Source organism: Sinohyriopsis cumingii, chromosome 10, assembly GCF_028554795.1.
Source record: "Sinohyriopsis cumingii isolate HCF-2022 chromosome 10, ASM2855479v2, whole genome shotgun sequence".
Classification (NCBI taxonomy): Eukaryota; Metazoa; Mollusca; class Bivalvia; order Unionida; family Unionidae; genus Sinohyriopsis; species Sinohyriopsis cumingii.
The window spans coordinates 36,211,129-36,225,701 of NC_142970.1; the positions used below are offsets into that span (position 1 = coordinate 36,211,129).

At 34.1% G+C, this 14,573-nt stretch overlaps 1 protein-coding gene across 38 annotated transcripts in view; it reads left to right on the forward strand.

Annotated features, from left to right (window-relative positions):
• Positions 1–14,573, forward strand: part of LOC149789875 (uncharacterized) — a 704,306-nt gene that overhangs the window by 70,210 nt on the left and 619,523 nt on the right. For 37 of the 38 annotated variants that reach the window (XR_016423748.1, XM_089971883.1, XM_089971882.1 and 34 more), the window contains exons 19-24: positions 1,965–2,156; positions 3,070–3,253; positions 6,857–6,963; positions 8,536–8,660; positions 9,887–10,107; positions 12,625–12,921. Coding sequence is in view for 37 of the 38 variants with exons in the window: in XM_089971883.1 (XP_089828009.1) it covers positions 1,965–2,156; positions 3,070–3,253; positions 6,857–6,963; positions 8,536–8,660; positions 9,887–10,107; positions 12,625–12,921 (1,126 nt within the window). In the remaining variant the exon portion in view is untranslated. The remainder of the gene's footprint in view (positions 1–1,964; positions 2,157–3,069; positions 3,254–6,856; positions 6,964–8,535; positions 8,661–9,886; positions 10,108–12,624; positions 12,922–14,573) is intronic. The other variant, XM_089971904.1, reaches the window with a different exon arrangement.

The window sequence follows — 14,573 nt, forward strand, 5'->3', positions numbered from 1 at the left end:
TAATTCATTTAAAGGAGTAATTTTGTACAATGCAAATAAGCTTTATTAAATATTAAGGTTTTTACAAATGTGGCCTGCTATTGTTTAGGAAAGGAAAGGAAAAAATGTTAAATGTTTGATTTTGTTTGGTAAAGTATTTATATGATGCCATGAACTCCACATGTATATCCTCCTTGACCTCACTGTACTGAACTCCACATGTATATCCTTCTGTACTGCAGTGTAACCAACTCCACATGTATATCCTTCTGTACTGCAGTGTAATCAACTCCACATGTATATCCTCCTTGACCTTATCCTTCTGTACTACAGTGTAATAGCCTCTTCATGTATATCTGTCTCTACCACACTGTAAGAAAGTCCACATAGATATCATTCTGTACTTCAATGTAATAAACTCCACATCAGTATCCTTCTGTACCTCACCATGTGTCCATCCTGCATCCATTTTAACATAATAGCACAAAAATAATTAACTTCTAGACTTGTCATGATCATCAAGAGACAATCTGATTTTTAGGCCATTTTAGAAAACTTTATTTTTGTTACAAAGTTTTGAAATTGTTTTAAAAAAGCCTTCGTATACAATATAACAACAGCCACTTGAAGCAGACAAATGAAATTTGGTAAGCATACTTGTATACGTATGTAAATGACCTAATTACATATTTGTATACATATGTAAATGACCTAATTACATAGCTGCCAAGTGTCCTGTGTTTTCCGTGATTCTTCCATATTTTGGACCTGAATACAGGTGTGCTTTTTTTTGGTTAAAAATACATTTTTTAATACAAAAAAAAGGCTACTATGCCAGTCTTTAACCACTATATCAGACTGCAAAGCAGTTGCCGTTATCACTTTATCTCATCTTCATAATATTCGACTTCAGAAAGGATAGCAGAAGATTCAGAATTTTTCCAGACAGTAAAATTGCAAAGGATTACTCATGTACTAGAAGGAAAACAGTTGAGTAAAAAAAAATCACACAGAATTCAGATCATCAATGAAAGATAGTACATTGGAATCAATAATGTATGGAAAAAAGGTGTGGAAAAGGCTTCTATAAACAGCCTATGTCTTGAGTGCATTTTGCATTCTTGCATCTTCTGAATGGGCAACTAAATGGAACAGAGTGCCCATTCAGAGGTACAATAGTGCAACACATGCATCATTCTCAGACATTAAATAATTAAGTTACTGTCCTACTTTACTGATGGTTATAGATGTTGTAAATAGTTACATATGCATTAAAGTTTTAAAAATCAGTATTTGTTCCTGAAAATCAGTATTTTTGTCATAAGCATTCTATATTTTTGTCATAAGCAGTTAGTATTTGTGTCATAAGCATTCTGTATTTTTGTCATAAGCACTCAGTATTTGTGTCATAAGCAGTCAGTATTTTTGTACCTTGGAGTTGGCAACAATGTAATTAGATTTATTCAGACATCATTTGGGGGCCCTGGTGGTCAAGTTGGCTAAGGCACTTGCCGTTCTAGATCACTTGCATCTTACCTTTGTCAAGGTGGGTTCAAGTCTAAGCCCAGCCAATGTGGGTATTGGAGAAAGCATGATAGTAGCTTCCTGTGTGTCAGTGATTCTAAGCAGGTTCTTCCTACACCAATATGCTGGCTGCCATGCATATCCTATCATGGGCAAATAATAGTGTAAAACCCCTAAAATCACAAATCAAGTGTCAATTTCTTAAATGCACAGCATAACATCAGCAATTTTCTTGGTGCTAACAGAAAAAATTTGAGATGCAACTTTGAAGTTTAGTGTATTTCCTACCAAAGAAGGGCTCTGCCTGTTTTCGCATAGAAACTGTTGCAGAAAGGTTTAACATGAAAATTTAGGGAATGTTTTTTCCTCTGCTACCAAGAAAAATACTATTGATTAAGCAATTAGTAATTCAAATTGTCATTATTTGTCTGGACAAAAACACATTTTTTCTCATTCTGCAGTTAATAGAGAAGAAAATTAAGAACTTCACCAGCACTGCAGAACTAATGGTGAAAGACAAGCACTATGATGCAGCACACATTCACCGTGAGATAGACATGCTGAACACAAAGTGGACAACATTCCACACCAGTGTACGAGATTATCGGGAAATGCTTGATACTTCAATCACCTTCTACAACTTGGTTGAAGAGGTCTGTTGCATCATTTATGTTTTCTTTTGGTCTTTGTATGACCTTGTAAATTAAGGAATGACTTTAAAATGGATGGATAAACAGGTTTGAATATAGTGTTTATAAAATCAGGATAGATACATAAAACATTTGTGTGAAATATTATGTTTGGTTTTGTATAATGCTCACTGATGTATAACATGCATCCTGATGGAGTTTGAACTATAGTTTCTAAAATGTAATTGGAGGTCATTTAGGTCTGTGTGTACTTTATGAACATAATGTTGCATTCACTGCATCAGATCACACTTCTAAACATTTTAAATGCATGTTTTCTAAGTCAACAATATTATTACATGAAATTTTGCTACACCCAATAGAAAATTTGATTTGTCAAAATACTGATTGCATAAGAAGATCTTGATGGGTCTGAATTTAGGTCATTGAAACCTATTGGTTGAAAATTACCTCCAGAGTAAACCTTACCCTACTAGTAGGGGACTATTAAACACTGGACAGGCATATCATGTTTCCAGCATGTTAAATTTACATATTTAGTGAATGTGTTTATTACCATTCCTTTTAAATCATGCAAATTTGACAGAAAAGCCTGTGGCCAACAAGTCTTATAGCTGGCCAGCCTGTGCCCAACAAGTCTTATGGCTGGTCAGCTTTATTTATATGGCATTCTTATTGGTCAGTATATTTTTTATCAATGCCCATTAAAGAATTATAAATTATGGTGTGACCTGATGGTAATCAATTTGTAGGATTTATGTGCCTGGTTTTTTTAATCTCATCATAAAAGCTTAAAGTGGAGGAATGGAGCTTTATGTGTAGGTGTGCTGTTCAAATTTGTAATAAGGATAAAGAATAGAATATATATTTTTTCTGTGGCATAGTTAGTTTACAAATTGATTTTATGCTGTTTTAGAGTGAGACTTGGATCAGAGAGGGAAACACCATTCTTATTAACCTTGGACGGCACATCACTGAGTGCCGATCTCCTCAAGAAGCAGAAGAACTGCGAAGAACTGTTCACAGATTTTTGGAGGAAGGCAGGCCCCAACAGGAAGACAGAATGAAACACATTTCACAGCTTGTCATTCAACTCTATGGTATTATTATCATCATCATTGTTATTATTAGCTCACAAGACCATATGACCAAGCGGGCTTTTGGGCTGGCCTTCTGTACTTTGTTTATCCATGTGTCTATCAACAGACATTTGTTACAATTCTGGAGGCCATATTTCAGATTCATTTTTGGTGTGTGTTTGTGATTTGGATTTTTAACATAGCTTTTAAACATTTTCAGTCAGATCGCTACAGTGCCTGCAGTGTGTCAGTTTATAGTGATGTCTAGCACTGGGGCATCATGCCGCAGACATGTAGCATGATGTCCTACCCAGTCACATTATCCTGACACCAGGCCAACCAATCCTAACACTAAACTCTTAATGTCGAGTACCTAACGAGGCAGCTGTTAGTACCATTTTAGAAGCCTTTGGTATGACTCGGATGGGGTTCGAACCCGCAACCTCCCACACCTGAGGATGACGCTCTAACGACTTATGCCACCTTAGTGGTCGATCCAGTTTGGGCTTTTTTGATAAAATTATAAAGATCTTTGATAATGAGTAAGATTCATGCATAATATTGAGGTGATCTTGCATCTGATTGACTGAGTTTGCTACCCCTCTCGAAGCCATGTTTCGGATCTGATTTGGTTCATTTGTGGTAAATAGGCTTGAATCATCAATAGCCTGGATGCGCACAAGATATTGAGATCCATGCATATTAATGAGTTCATCTGACATCTGATTGGCCAAACTTGCCAACATTTTTGTGACTATTTTTTTATCAGACTTGGCAAATACTCATATATTATCAAGCTGTGTAATGAGCTTTATAGTATCTGTATTTTCTGTTCCACTCAATAACTTAAACTTATACATCATCACTTGAATGTATCATATACCACATTATGGGTCCATTCATCAAGGTCAAGGTCAATGCTCATTATTTTTCATTTTCCATCATACTTTCTCTTCTGCTCTATAACGTTAGAGTCATTTGAGAATAATGGATGAAATTTGGTAAAGCCTATTCTATCATCATGATCTGAGACTAGTAAGATTATGTGTTAGATTTAGGTTGTGTATACTGTTTCGATTTTGATTATATTTTGGTTAAATTTGTTAAATATAATGGTCTTATAGTATTATGATGTTGGATATGTTTCATGATGATCAGGATCGATGCACATGTAATCTTGTATCTTACTGGTTGAGTTAGCACTCTGGAGACCAGATTTTGATCTTGTATCTTACTGGCTGAGTTAGCACTCTGGAGACCAGATTTTGATCTTGTATCTTACTGGCTGAGTTAGCACTATGGAGACCAGATTTTGATCTTGTATCTTACTGGCTGAGTTAGCACTCTGAAGACCAGATTTTGATCTTGTCTCTTACTGGTTGAGTTAGCACTCTGGAGACCAGATTTTGATCTTGTATCTTACTGGTTTAGTTAGCACTCTGGAGGCCAGATTTTGTTCTTGTATCTTACTGGTTGAGTTAGCACTCTGGAGACCAGATTTTGATCTTGTATCTTACTGGTTGAGTTAGTACTCTGGAGACCAGATTTTGTTCTTGTATTTGACTGGTGGAGTTAGCACTCTAGAGAACAGAGTTTGATCTTGTATCTGATTGGTTGAATTACCACTTTGGAGACCAGATTTTCATTAGATTCTGTGCCAACTTGATGAATAAGCAGTATGATGATGGTGTTTGACAGGTTCTGCAATAACAGTGAGTTCAGTTATGAATGGGATGATTGCATATTAATTATGTTTTTATATTTGGAAATATATTTTATCAGATTAGAGGAAAATGGATAAAATTTAATGTTGGGGATATCTTTTATAGTTTTCTGCCTTTGTAGTACTAACAGTCTGCTTAATTATATAGTTGGCTGTTTAAAGTTATGTAAATCAAGTGAGCAATATAAGGTTCACCTGAGCCTCTTGTCATTATTAATTTCAACCCTTAGATTTGAAGTTAATATACATAAGGTACTTATTTACATTGTTAAGTAAACTTATTTTTATTGAGTACTCTAGACACATCATATGAAATGTTAAATTCAGTGATCTACTCAAAGTGTACAATTTTAATTTTAATCTAGGTCTTAAAAATACATTTTAGAATAACCATTTTCTTAGTAACTATTGAAGCAGACTCATTGTTCTGTATCATAATATCTTCAAGACATAGTCAGCAAGTGGCTTTTTATAAGATTTACACAATAAACAATTGCCTTTTTATAAGATTTATAGTCAGCAAGTGGCCTTTGTCAGCAAGTGGCCTTTTTATTAGATTATATAATCAGGAAGTGGCTTTTGATAAAATTTTTAGTCAGCAAGTGGCTTTTAAGATTTATACAGTCAGCAAGTGGCTTTTGATAAGATGTATAGTCAGCAAATGGCTTTTGATAAGATTTGTACAGTCAGCAAGTGGCTTTTGATAAGATTTATACAGTCAGCAAGTGGCTATTGATGAGATTTATATAGTAAGCAAGTGGCTTTTGATAAGATTTATACAGTCACCAAGTAGCTTTTGATAAGATTTATATTCAGCAAGTGGCTATTGATGAGATTTATATAGTAAGCAAGTGGCTTTTGATAAGATTTATACAGTCACCAAGTAGCTTTTGATAAGAAATATAGTCAGTAAGTGGCTTTTGATAAGATTTATACAGTCAGCAAGTGGCTTTTGATAAGAGTTATACAGTCAGCAAGTGGCTATTGATGAGATTTATATAGTAAGCAAGTGGCTATTGATGAGATTTATATAGTCAGCAGGTGGCTATTGATGAGATTTATATAGTCAGCAAGTGGCTATTGATGAGATTTATAGTCAGCAAGTGGCTTTTGATAAGATTTATAGTCAGCAAGTGGCTTTTGATAAGATTTTTACAGTCAGCAAGTGGCTATTGATGAGATTTATATAGTCAGTAAGTGGCTTTTGATAAGATTTATAGTCAGCAAGTGGCTATTGATGAGATTTATATAGTCAGCAAGTGGCTTTTGATAAGATTTATATAGCCAGCAAGTGGCTTTTGATAAGATGTATAGTCAGCAAATGGCTTTTGATAAGATTTATAGTCAGCAAGTGGCTTTTGATAAGATTTATACAGTCAGCAAGTGGCTTTTGATAAGATTTATACAGTCAGCAAGTGGTTATTGATGAGATTTATATAGTCAGCAAGTGGCTTTTGATAAGATTTATATTCAGCAAGTGGCTATTGATGAGATTTATATAGTCAGCAAGTGGCTTCTGATGAGATTTATATAGTCAGCAAGTGCTTTTGATAAGATTTATATAGTCAGCAAGTGGCTTTTTATAACATTTTTCTTGAATGAGCAATACATTGGTTTCAGAGAAAGAATAAGCATTTTTCTCTGTATCTGCATTAAGTATTTGAATCCTTTATTTCATTAATTTCTATATATAAATATATTTAAAATAAGACAAGGAATGGAAGGCATTTCATATAAATTTTGTATGTATTATTGAAGTTCAGATTTCACTTGTGTTTATGTGTTTTTTTAATTTAAAAAATGATTGATGGATGTATGTTTTAAAAAATAACTTTTTGCATTTATGTGATTTCTTACTAGTGTAGACTAATAGTCATTGATGCTAATTGGTATTGTTATAGGTGATGATGGTCCCAGTCGAGTCCATAACCTTCATGTGCAGCATCAAGATTTGATGCAATCCCTACAACAGGCAGACAATGAAGTCTCCAAGATTCAGAAACAGCTGGTATGTAAAATGGTCACACCTCTTACTTAGTGCTTAACCTTTTATTAACAGTTTTAAATTGGGGTTTGGCCATTCATATTATTATTTCCTTACTAATAAGTCATAAATGCTAATAATTTCAGGGATTTGCTAACAAGACATGTGAAGTTACAGAGAAACAAATTAGGTTGAAAATGACTTGAGTATTGAGAGGAGATTAGCTGTATCTGGATAGACTGTCAAACATCTACATACTGTGCTGTTACTTTTTTTTCCTCAAGTTTCTACTATTAATTTTATTACAGTTGTTATAATTATAAACATGTTGCAGATTTTGAAAATAATTTTCTCGTTTGCAAGTCTTTTGCTGAACTTGATAATTCTGAGTAGCCATTTTATCAGCTTGTAAATGTTGCAATGTAATGTCTGCATTCACCATCCAGATCTTTGTTGACAGAAGTGAACACATCATCCTCTATGCCGTTGATTATATTACCATGCATACTACACAAATGTATTCTAACATCACGTTGTCTTACCCAGTCCTATTTCTGCTCCAGATCAGAATTATTTTTCATTTGGTATGTGTTTCTTTTCTTTTTTTTGGGTGTGATGTAACTAATTGATGTAACACGTTATCCACTTTTCTCGTTGATATCTTGAAACTGATGCTGTCCCATACTGCCCTTAGTCATTTATATTATGAATTGTAGTTCATTCTTGATTGTAAGGGTTTGACCATCTTTTAGTTGTATCCTTTTGAAAATTGATTGTAACGACTTTCTAGTTGAACAAGCCTGTTTCAATATTACTAACACCAGGGGGGATTTTAATAATGATTGCAATAATGGGAGGGCCAGGGGAAGGAATGGTTGTGAATTTGTCTGTTTTGAATTATTTAGTATCTGCCAGTACTTAAAAGTTCATGTTAAAATATTTTGGTTGGCATGTCCTTCATGTTTTCTTTGAACACTACTTCACCAAATTATAAAAGACATCTTCAGGCCTTGACAATACGATAGCTCATCTAATTGGAGTAAGTAAATGGGAGGGATTTATGGCACTGTAAAAGGTTATATCATGCTGAAGCAGGTAAAGGGCTATGTCCAAGGATACTCAGTGGTAGCTGATGTAGGCTGATACAGTGGTGGTAATCAAACTTGTAATCTTCTGATCAAGATTCCATTGTCTTAACCACTGTGACTTTAAATAAGTTTCAAGTTCTTCTGGAAGTATGATTTGTAGCAGACAATGGCAGATACAAAAATCCTTTAAAAATTGGCCATTATTGCTAGTAATAATTGTATGTAATATACTGGCATGTTGTCAAGACTAGTAGTCATTAGTTTTAATTTGGTTGGTGTAATAATTTTTCATCATCATAATGTGCTTATCCAATTCGAAATAATCTTATACTAGATATTGAAATGGTATTTTTGTAATAGTTTTGAGATAATTTTTTAATAAATGACCATTCTAAGGAATGTTTACTTGTTTATTTATAATTTATGCCCATTCTAAGGAGTGTTTACTCATTCATTTATAATTTATGACCATTCTAAGGAATGTTTACACATTCATTTATAATTTTAGGAGCAAGCTGTTAGAGTTCAAGATCAGATTCAGCCAATGGAAGTAACAGTGACAGCAGAAACCCCCATACGACCACCACAAATCATTCAGCATATCAAGAGTGCTGAGGTCATTGAGGGCACAAAGTAAGGGAAGATTTCAATACAACTTGATATCTTAAAGTAAAAATGCTTTTGGCTATGTTAGTTACAACTAGGATATCAAGTTTGGACATGCTAGGGTGGACACTACTGAGTGTACATGTGTACCAATTGATGCATGAGCAAAGCATTTATCATGACCAAACTTGGATCCACTATAAGGCAGAAACTACTAAGTGTACATGTATACCGATTGATGCATGAACGAAGCATTGATTATGGCCAAACTCGGACACTTTATAGGGCGGACACTACTGAGTGTATATGTGTACCGACTGATGCATGAACAAGGCATTTATCATGGCCATTTACTATTTGGTCTAAAGATTAATTTCAGTAAACTTGTTTGAATAAATCCACAAAGTCATCATACATATTTGGCTGGTTACTATTTCAGCATGAGATTGTTTTCCTGCAAGCCAGTTTCTTTTTATACAATGTATGCATTAATAGGATTGATTTCTTTAGAAACGCCATGAGGTGTTCTCGTTGGATTTTCTCATTATGGACAATAATCTTTTGATGTAATGATTGGTTTTTGGTTCACAGAAATCATTTATTATAGCAAGATTTACATGAGAAGTCATTAACCATGTACATTCATGATGGGCATAGCATACAATCTACCCTGTAACCATGTACATAACTGATGGGCATAGCATAAAATCTGCCCTGTAACCATGTACATAAAAGATAGGCATAGCATAACAATGTATATACATGATGGACATGGTATAAATCTACCCTGTAACCATTTACATAAATAATGGATATGAAAAAGCAGATGCACATACCCAGCTGTTATTTGCCCTTAGGAACCAACCTAAGAGGTTCAGACTTCAGGGAGGAGGTCAGATCACAGAAGAATGATGGTACAGGTTTACAGATATTGATGTGTGAGGTCTTTATGGAAGAAATATAGAGCTTCTCTGTGTAAAAGTGAATCTTTTGTCAGTGATTTACAGTTATTGTACTTAAAATTTGGAATTTAATTTGATACTTACTAAAATTATGCTTTGTTTTCTGTCATATTGCATAATTGCTTTGAATTTGACGTATAAGTAGTGATCAGTCAAGTTCTGAATGTGAATAACACATAAACACAAAAGTTGAAAAATTTGATATTCATGAAAACCTAACGATGCAGGAATTACTTCTGTGTACATTATTCTCTACATTGAGACTAATCTTTCTTAATCTGTTTCACTTAGGGTAACATTTGAATGCCGCATTGAGTCTACTCCAGAAGCAGAGGTAAGGTGGTTCAAGGACAACCTGCCTTTGAATAGTCCTGACTATGAGACATCGTACCTCAATGGAGTAGCCACACTGACAATTGAGGAGACTTTTTCTGAGGATACAGCTCGCTACACCTGCCGTGCAACCAATCCTGCTGGAGCTGTGGAGTCCTCAGCTTTTCTTAATGTTAAAGGTCAGTTGAAAATGCAAAAGCTATTAATCTAGATATCTGGGGAAATATTTTTAGCTAATTTTTAGTACACTTGACCATAAAGCCTGTGACCTTATTGTATGGCCATGCATCACTGTCTGTTATTCTTCATTGGTCTCGCCTATCCATCAATAGGTACCATGTTTTAGATACGACTTTGATCAAGCTAAAAATGTTGGATTATATCATCAATATCTTTGATTGGTTGAAATAAGAGTCAGATTCATGAATATTAATGAAGTGACGTTGCAACTGATTGGCTGAATTTGTCACTGCTATGGAGGCCTTACTTTTGATTGGATTCAAATCAGATATGGAATATATGCTTGTATCATCAGAAAAAAATGTGAAAATGAGCTAGATCCACACATTAATGACCTTATCTTTTCTGATTGGCTGAGTTTATTACCACTCTGGTCTCAGTATTTCTGATCCAGTTTTGATCAAACTTGGAATATGGGCTTAGATGAATTCAGTGTTGAATGAAACCATGCATATTAATGAGGTGATTTTGGATCTGATTGGCTAAGCTTGTTGCCACTAAGAAGGCCATATTTCTAATTGGATTTTGAAATGACATGGAATATTGGCTTTTATGATCAAGTGTCAAATGAATTTGGTAATGAGGAAGATCTATACATAATTATGAAGTGAGCTTGCATCAGACTGAATTTGTTACTACACTAGAGACTTTATATTTATTCTAGTTTTAAAACTTGGTAATTAGACAAAATAGACATAAATCATCGGGATGTCCTGTGAATTGTATTATGAGCAACAAGTAGTTCTCATATTGTATGACATTTAGTCAACTTTTTTGCTTTTGGAATACCCGTTTTCAGCCTCTCTAAAGTAAAGCAGAGCAAGGGATGTAACTCATGATAATGACTGATTCTAGAGTACAGAGTTCTTCCACTTGCACAAATTATAAAAACCAGTAAAAGTATACATTTTAGAATACAGTATGCATATATGCCAGTATAAAGATGAAGACAAATTAGAAAAATAATACACTTTTGGAATTAAAGTGAATAATTTGGGACTTATTACTGAAGAAAAAGTTAATTTTAAATATTATTAACCCTTTACCTCATATACTGTATGGCTTTTTAGCCTTTCAATATACATATAGCAAAGTTACCCAGTGCATAAACTATTTACAATGATGTAATTAAAGATCAGAATTTCTTGACACAATTATAGATATTTCTTTGCAAATAGTTGTGTTTATTTTGGCTCCAATAAACAAAATATTCCTTGTAAAAACCATGCCTAAGTTTATAAGTAGATTTGGCAGATAATTTTTTACAAAAACTTTACCATATCTGAAATTCTTAGATATCTGTAAGCAAGTTTGATGTGTAAAATTCAATGCTATTACTAACAAATTATTTGTATATTTAACTTAAATTCTTTGCTTTCTTTCTGAAATCCTTCCAAATTTAATTATGAAGAGTAAATAAACTCTTGGCTCAAAACTATCTGTGATTTAAAATTTTAGTTTTTATGAATAATGCAAGACCCTGTGGACTACTGATTAAAGCTTTATCTTTAAAATTAAGTTTTGATGATCCTATATGACTTTGATTATGGACTAGAGACCGTGCTTATTAATTATGCATTTTTCTTTTGAAAGAGTTATCTATCCTTAGTCTGTAGCAAAACAGGTCAAATGAAAAAGATATAAAATTTGGGAGATAGTTTGAATTGGTTGCATTTTTACGCTACTGCATAAGATTGCTTAACGAAACAGTCACTGTTAAGTTATGTAAGTCTGGTGAGCAATATCAGGCCCTCAGTGGTCTCTTGCTAGCTGAGAAGAATGCATTTCAGGATTTGTAATACTTTTTGCTGAAGATACACGGCACTTTAGTGTGCAGATTTTTAATGTGTTGTCCTGGGTACATGTGTTGACAGAGACATCGTTAGAGTCTCAAAAACAAACAAGCTATATTAAAACTAACATGCATGAGGGACAACTTTGGATTTTAATATATACAATGGATTCAGTGAATACTAAGGATGTAATGTGATAATTCATGCCTCATGTACATGTATATACATTATAGTTATCATCTGTTATCATTTGTTGAAATAATACAGTTTTAGGCATGTGCAAGAACAGTGTTAGCACACTTGTATCAGAAAAAATGACAGGTGATTAAATCAAATTAAATTGATTAAATTATCCATTCATAATGTATTAATGATAAAAGCATTAACTTGATGGCCTTTTGGAAATTTTTAATTGTTTGAAACTTACCCATTCTAAAACGATACACAATGTCTTCAACTTTCAAAGACCTTGGCGAAAATAAGTCTTGGCATGGTTCCTAGTTTCTTCATTTGAACTTACTGGATTTCATTAAAATAAATTACATTAGAAACAAAACATGTGCATGCTTGTATTTATGATTAATTTTTATTTCTCATGTATACAGTGTATTCAAAATAAAAGCTCGAGCACTAGTACATGCATATTCATATCTTGACTTGCAGAAACCCACCAGCAAATAATCCCCCCTGATTTCACAAAGAATCTCAAATCAGTGGATGCCCTTGAGGGCTCTTCGCACTCGTTTGAGTGTCATGTGACAGGAATTCCATCTCCCACTATCTCATGGTACAAGGACGATCAAAATATCGACAACTCCTCGGATTATGTCATTACAAAAATAAATGGCACATGTTGCCTGAAGATGCGTAAAGTGACACGGAGTCATAGTGCCCGTTACACCTGCTGTGCTAATAATCCTGGGGGCGAGTCTTCGTCCTCAGCTCGTCTGACCGTAATACGTAAGATCATGCCTTTGAGTTATTTTCCTGCTTGTGTACATCCCACTTTATCCCATGTAACATTTGCTGGTGTCGTACGATGTTAGAATTGCATGGCATGATTCATTATATATCAGGCTAGCATGCACTCTGTAGCATCTGCTTACTGATTTAAATTTATCACAAAAAAACTTTCATATTCACAGATAGTGGAGTGGAGTGAAAGGGTGGGCATTGATCAAAGTAAACCTATTAGCATATGTGACATATTTTTTGTTGAAATTTCTTAGATCCCATTTATTTACATAGAAACTGATACAATCAGCATTTAGGTAGATAACAAAAGGATTCAAAATTACCTGTAACAAAATACCTTGAGAGTTGAAACTAACAGAGCATCGAAAGTTTATTTCAGTTAAAATTTTCAGCTACTTTTTACCATTGCATAAGTAACCTTGAATTATGTCAGCTAGTTTCATGACCTGGATGAATAATAGTGTCTGTCTCTTTAGGTATGTCTTTGTGTGCATTTGTAGTGTATGTCTGTAGGTATGTCATTGTGTGCTTTTGTAGTGTATGTCTGTCTCAGTAGGTATTTCTTTGTGTGCATTTGTAGTGTATGTCTGTCTCAGTAGGTATGTCTGTGCATTTGTAGTGTATGTCTGTAGGTATGTCTTTGTGTGCTTTTGTAGTGTATGTCTGTCTCAGGTATTTCTTTGTGTGCATTTGTAGTGTATATCTGTCTCAGTAGGTATGTCTTTGTGTGCATTTGTAGTGTATGTCTGTCTGTAGGTATGTCTTTGTGTGCTTTTGTAGTGTATGTCTGTCTCAGTAGGTATTTCTTTGTGTGCATTTGTAGTGTATGTCTGTCACAGTAGGTATGTCTTTGTGTGCATTTGTAGTGTATGTCTGTCTAGGTGTGTCTTTGTGTGCTTTTGTAGTGTATGTCTGTCTCAGTAGGTATTTCTTTGTGTGCATTTGTAGTGTATGTCTGTCTCAGGTATGTCTTTGTGTGTATTTGTAGTGTATGTCTGTCTCAGTAGGTATGTCTTTGTGTGTATTTGTAGTGTTTGTCTGTAGGTATGTCTTTGTGTGTATTTGTAGTGTATGTCTGTCTCAGTAGGTATGTCTTTGTGTGCATTTGTAGTATATGTCTGTCTCAGTAGGTATTTCTTTGTGTGCATTTGTAGTTTATGTCTGTCTCAGTAGGTATGTCTTTGTGTGCTTTTGTAGCGTATGTCTGTGTTGTAAGGTTTGTCTTTGCATGAATTTGTAGCATCTGTCAGTATTATTGTGCATATCTTTCTATGCATTTGCAGTGTCTGTCAGTTTGTCTCCTTATGCATGTCTTTACATGCATTTGTGATGTCTTTCTGTCTACTTAGACATGTTTTTACATATATTTGCAGTGTCTGTCAGCCTGTCTCATTAGGAATGTCTTTAGATGCATTAGTGATGTCTCTCTGTTACATTAGACAATATTTTTACATGCATTTGTATGTCTTTCTGTCTTTCTAGACATGTTTTTACATGTATTTGTATCTAGAATCATATATATTGGACTTGAAACTCAAAAGTTATCCATTCAAAACTTTTATGTTGATGTAAATTCATTGTCAAAAAGTAGTAATTTTTCTGGATAGTTCTGACCTAGATAGTAATTTTTCTCTTTT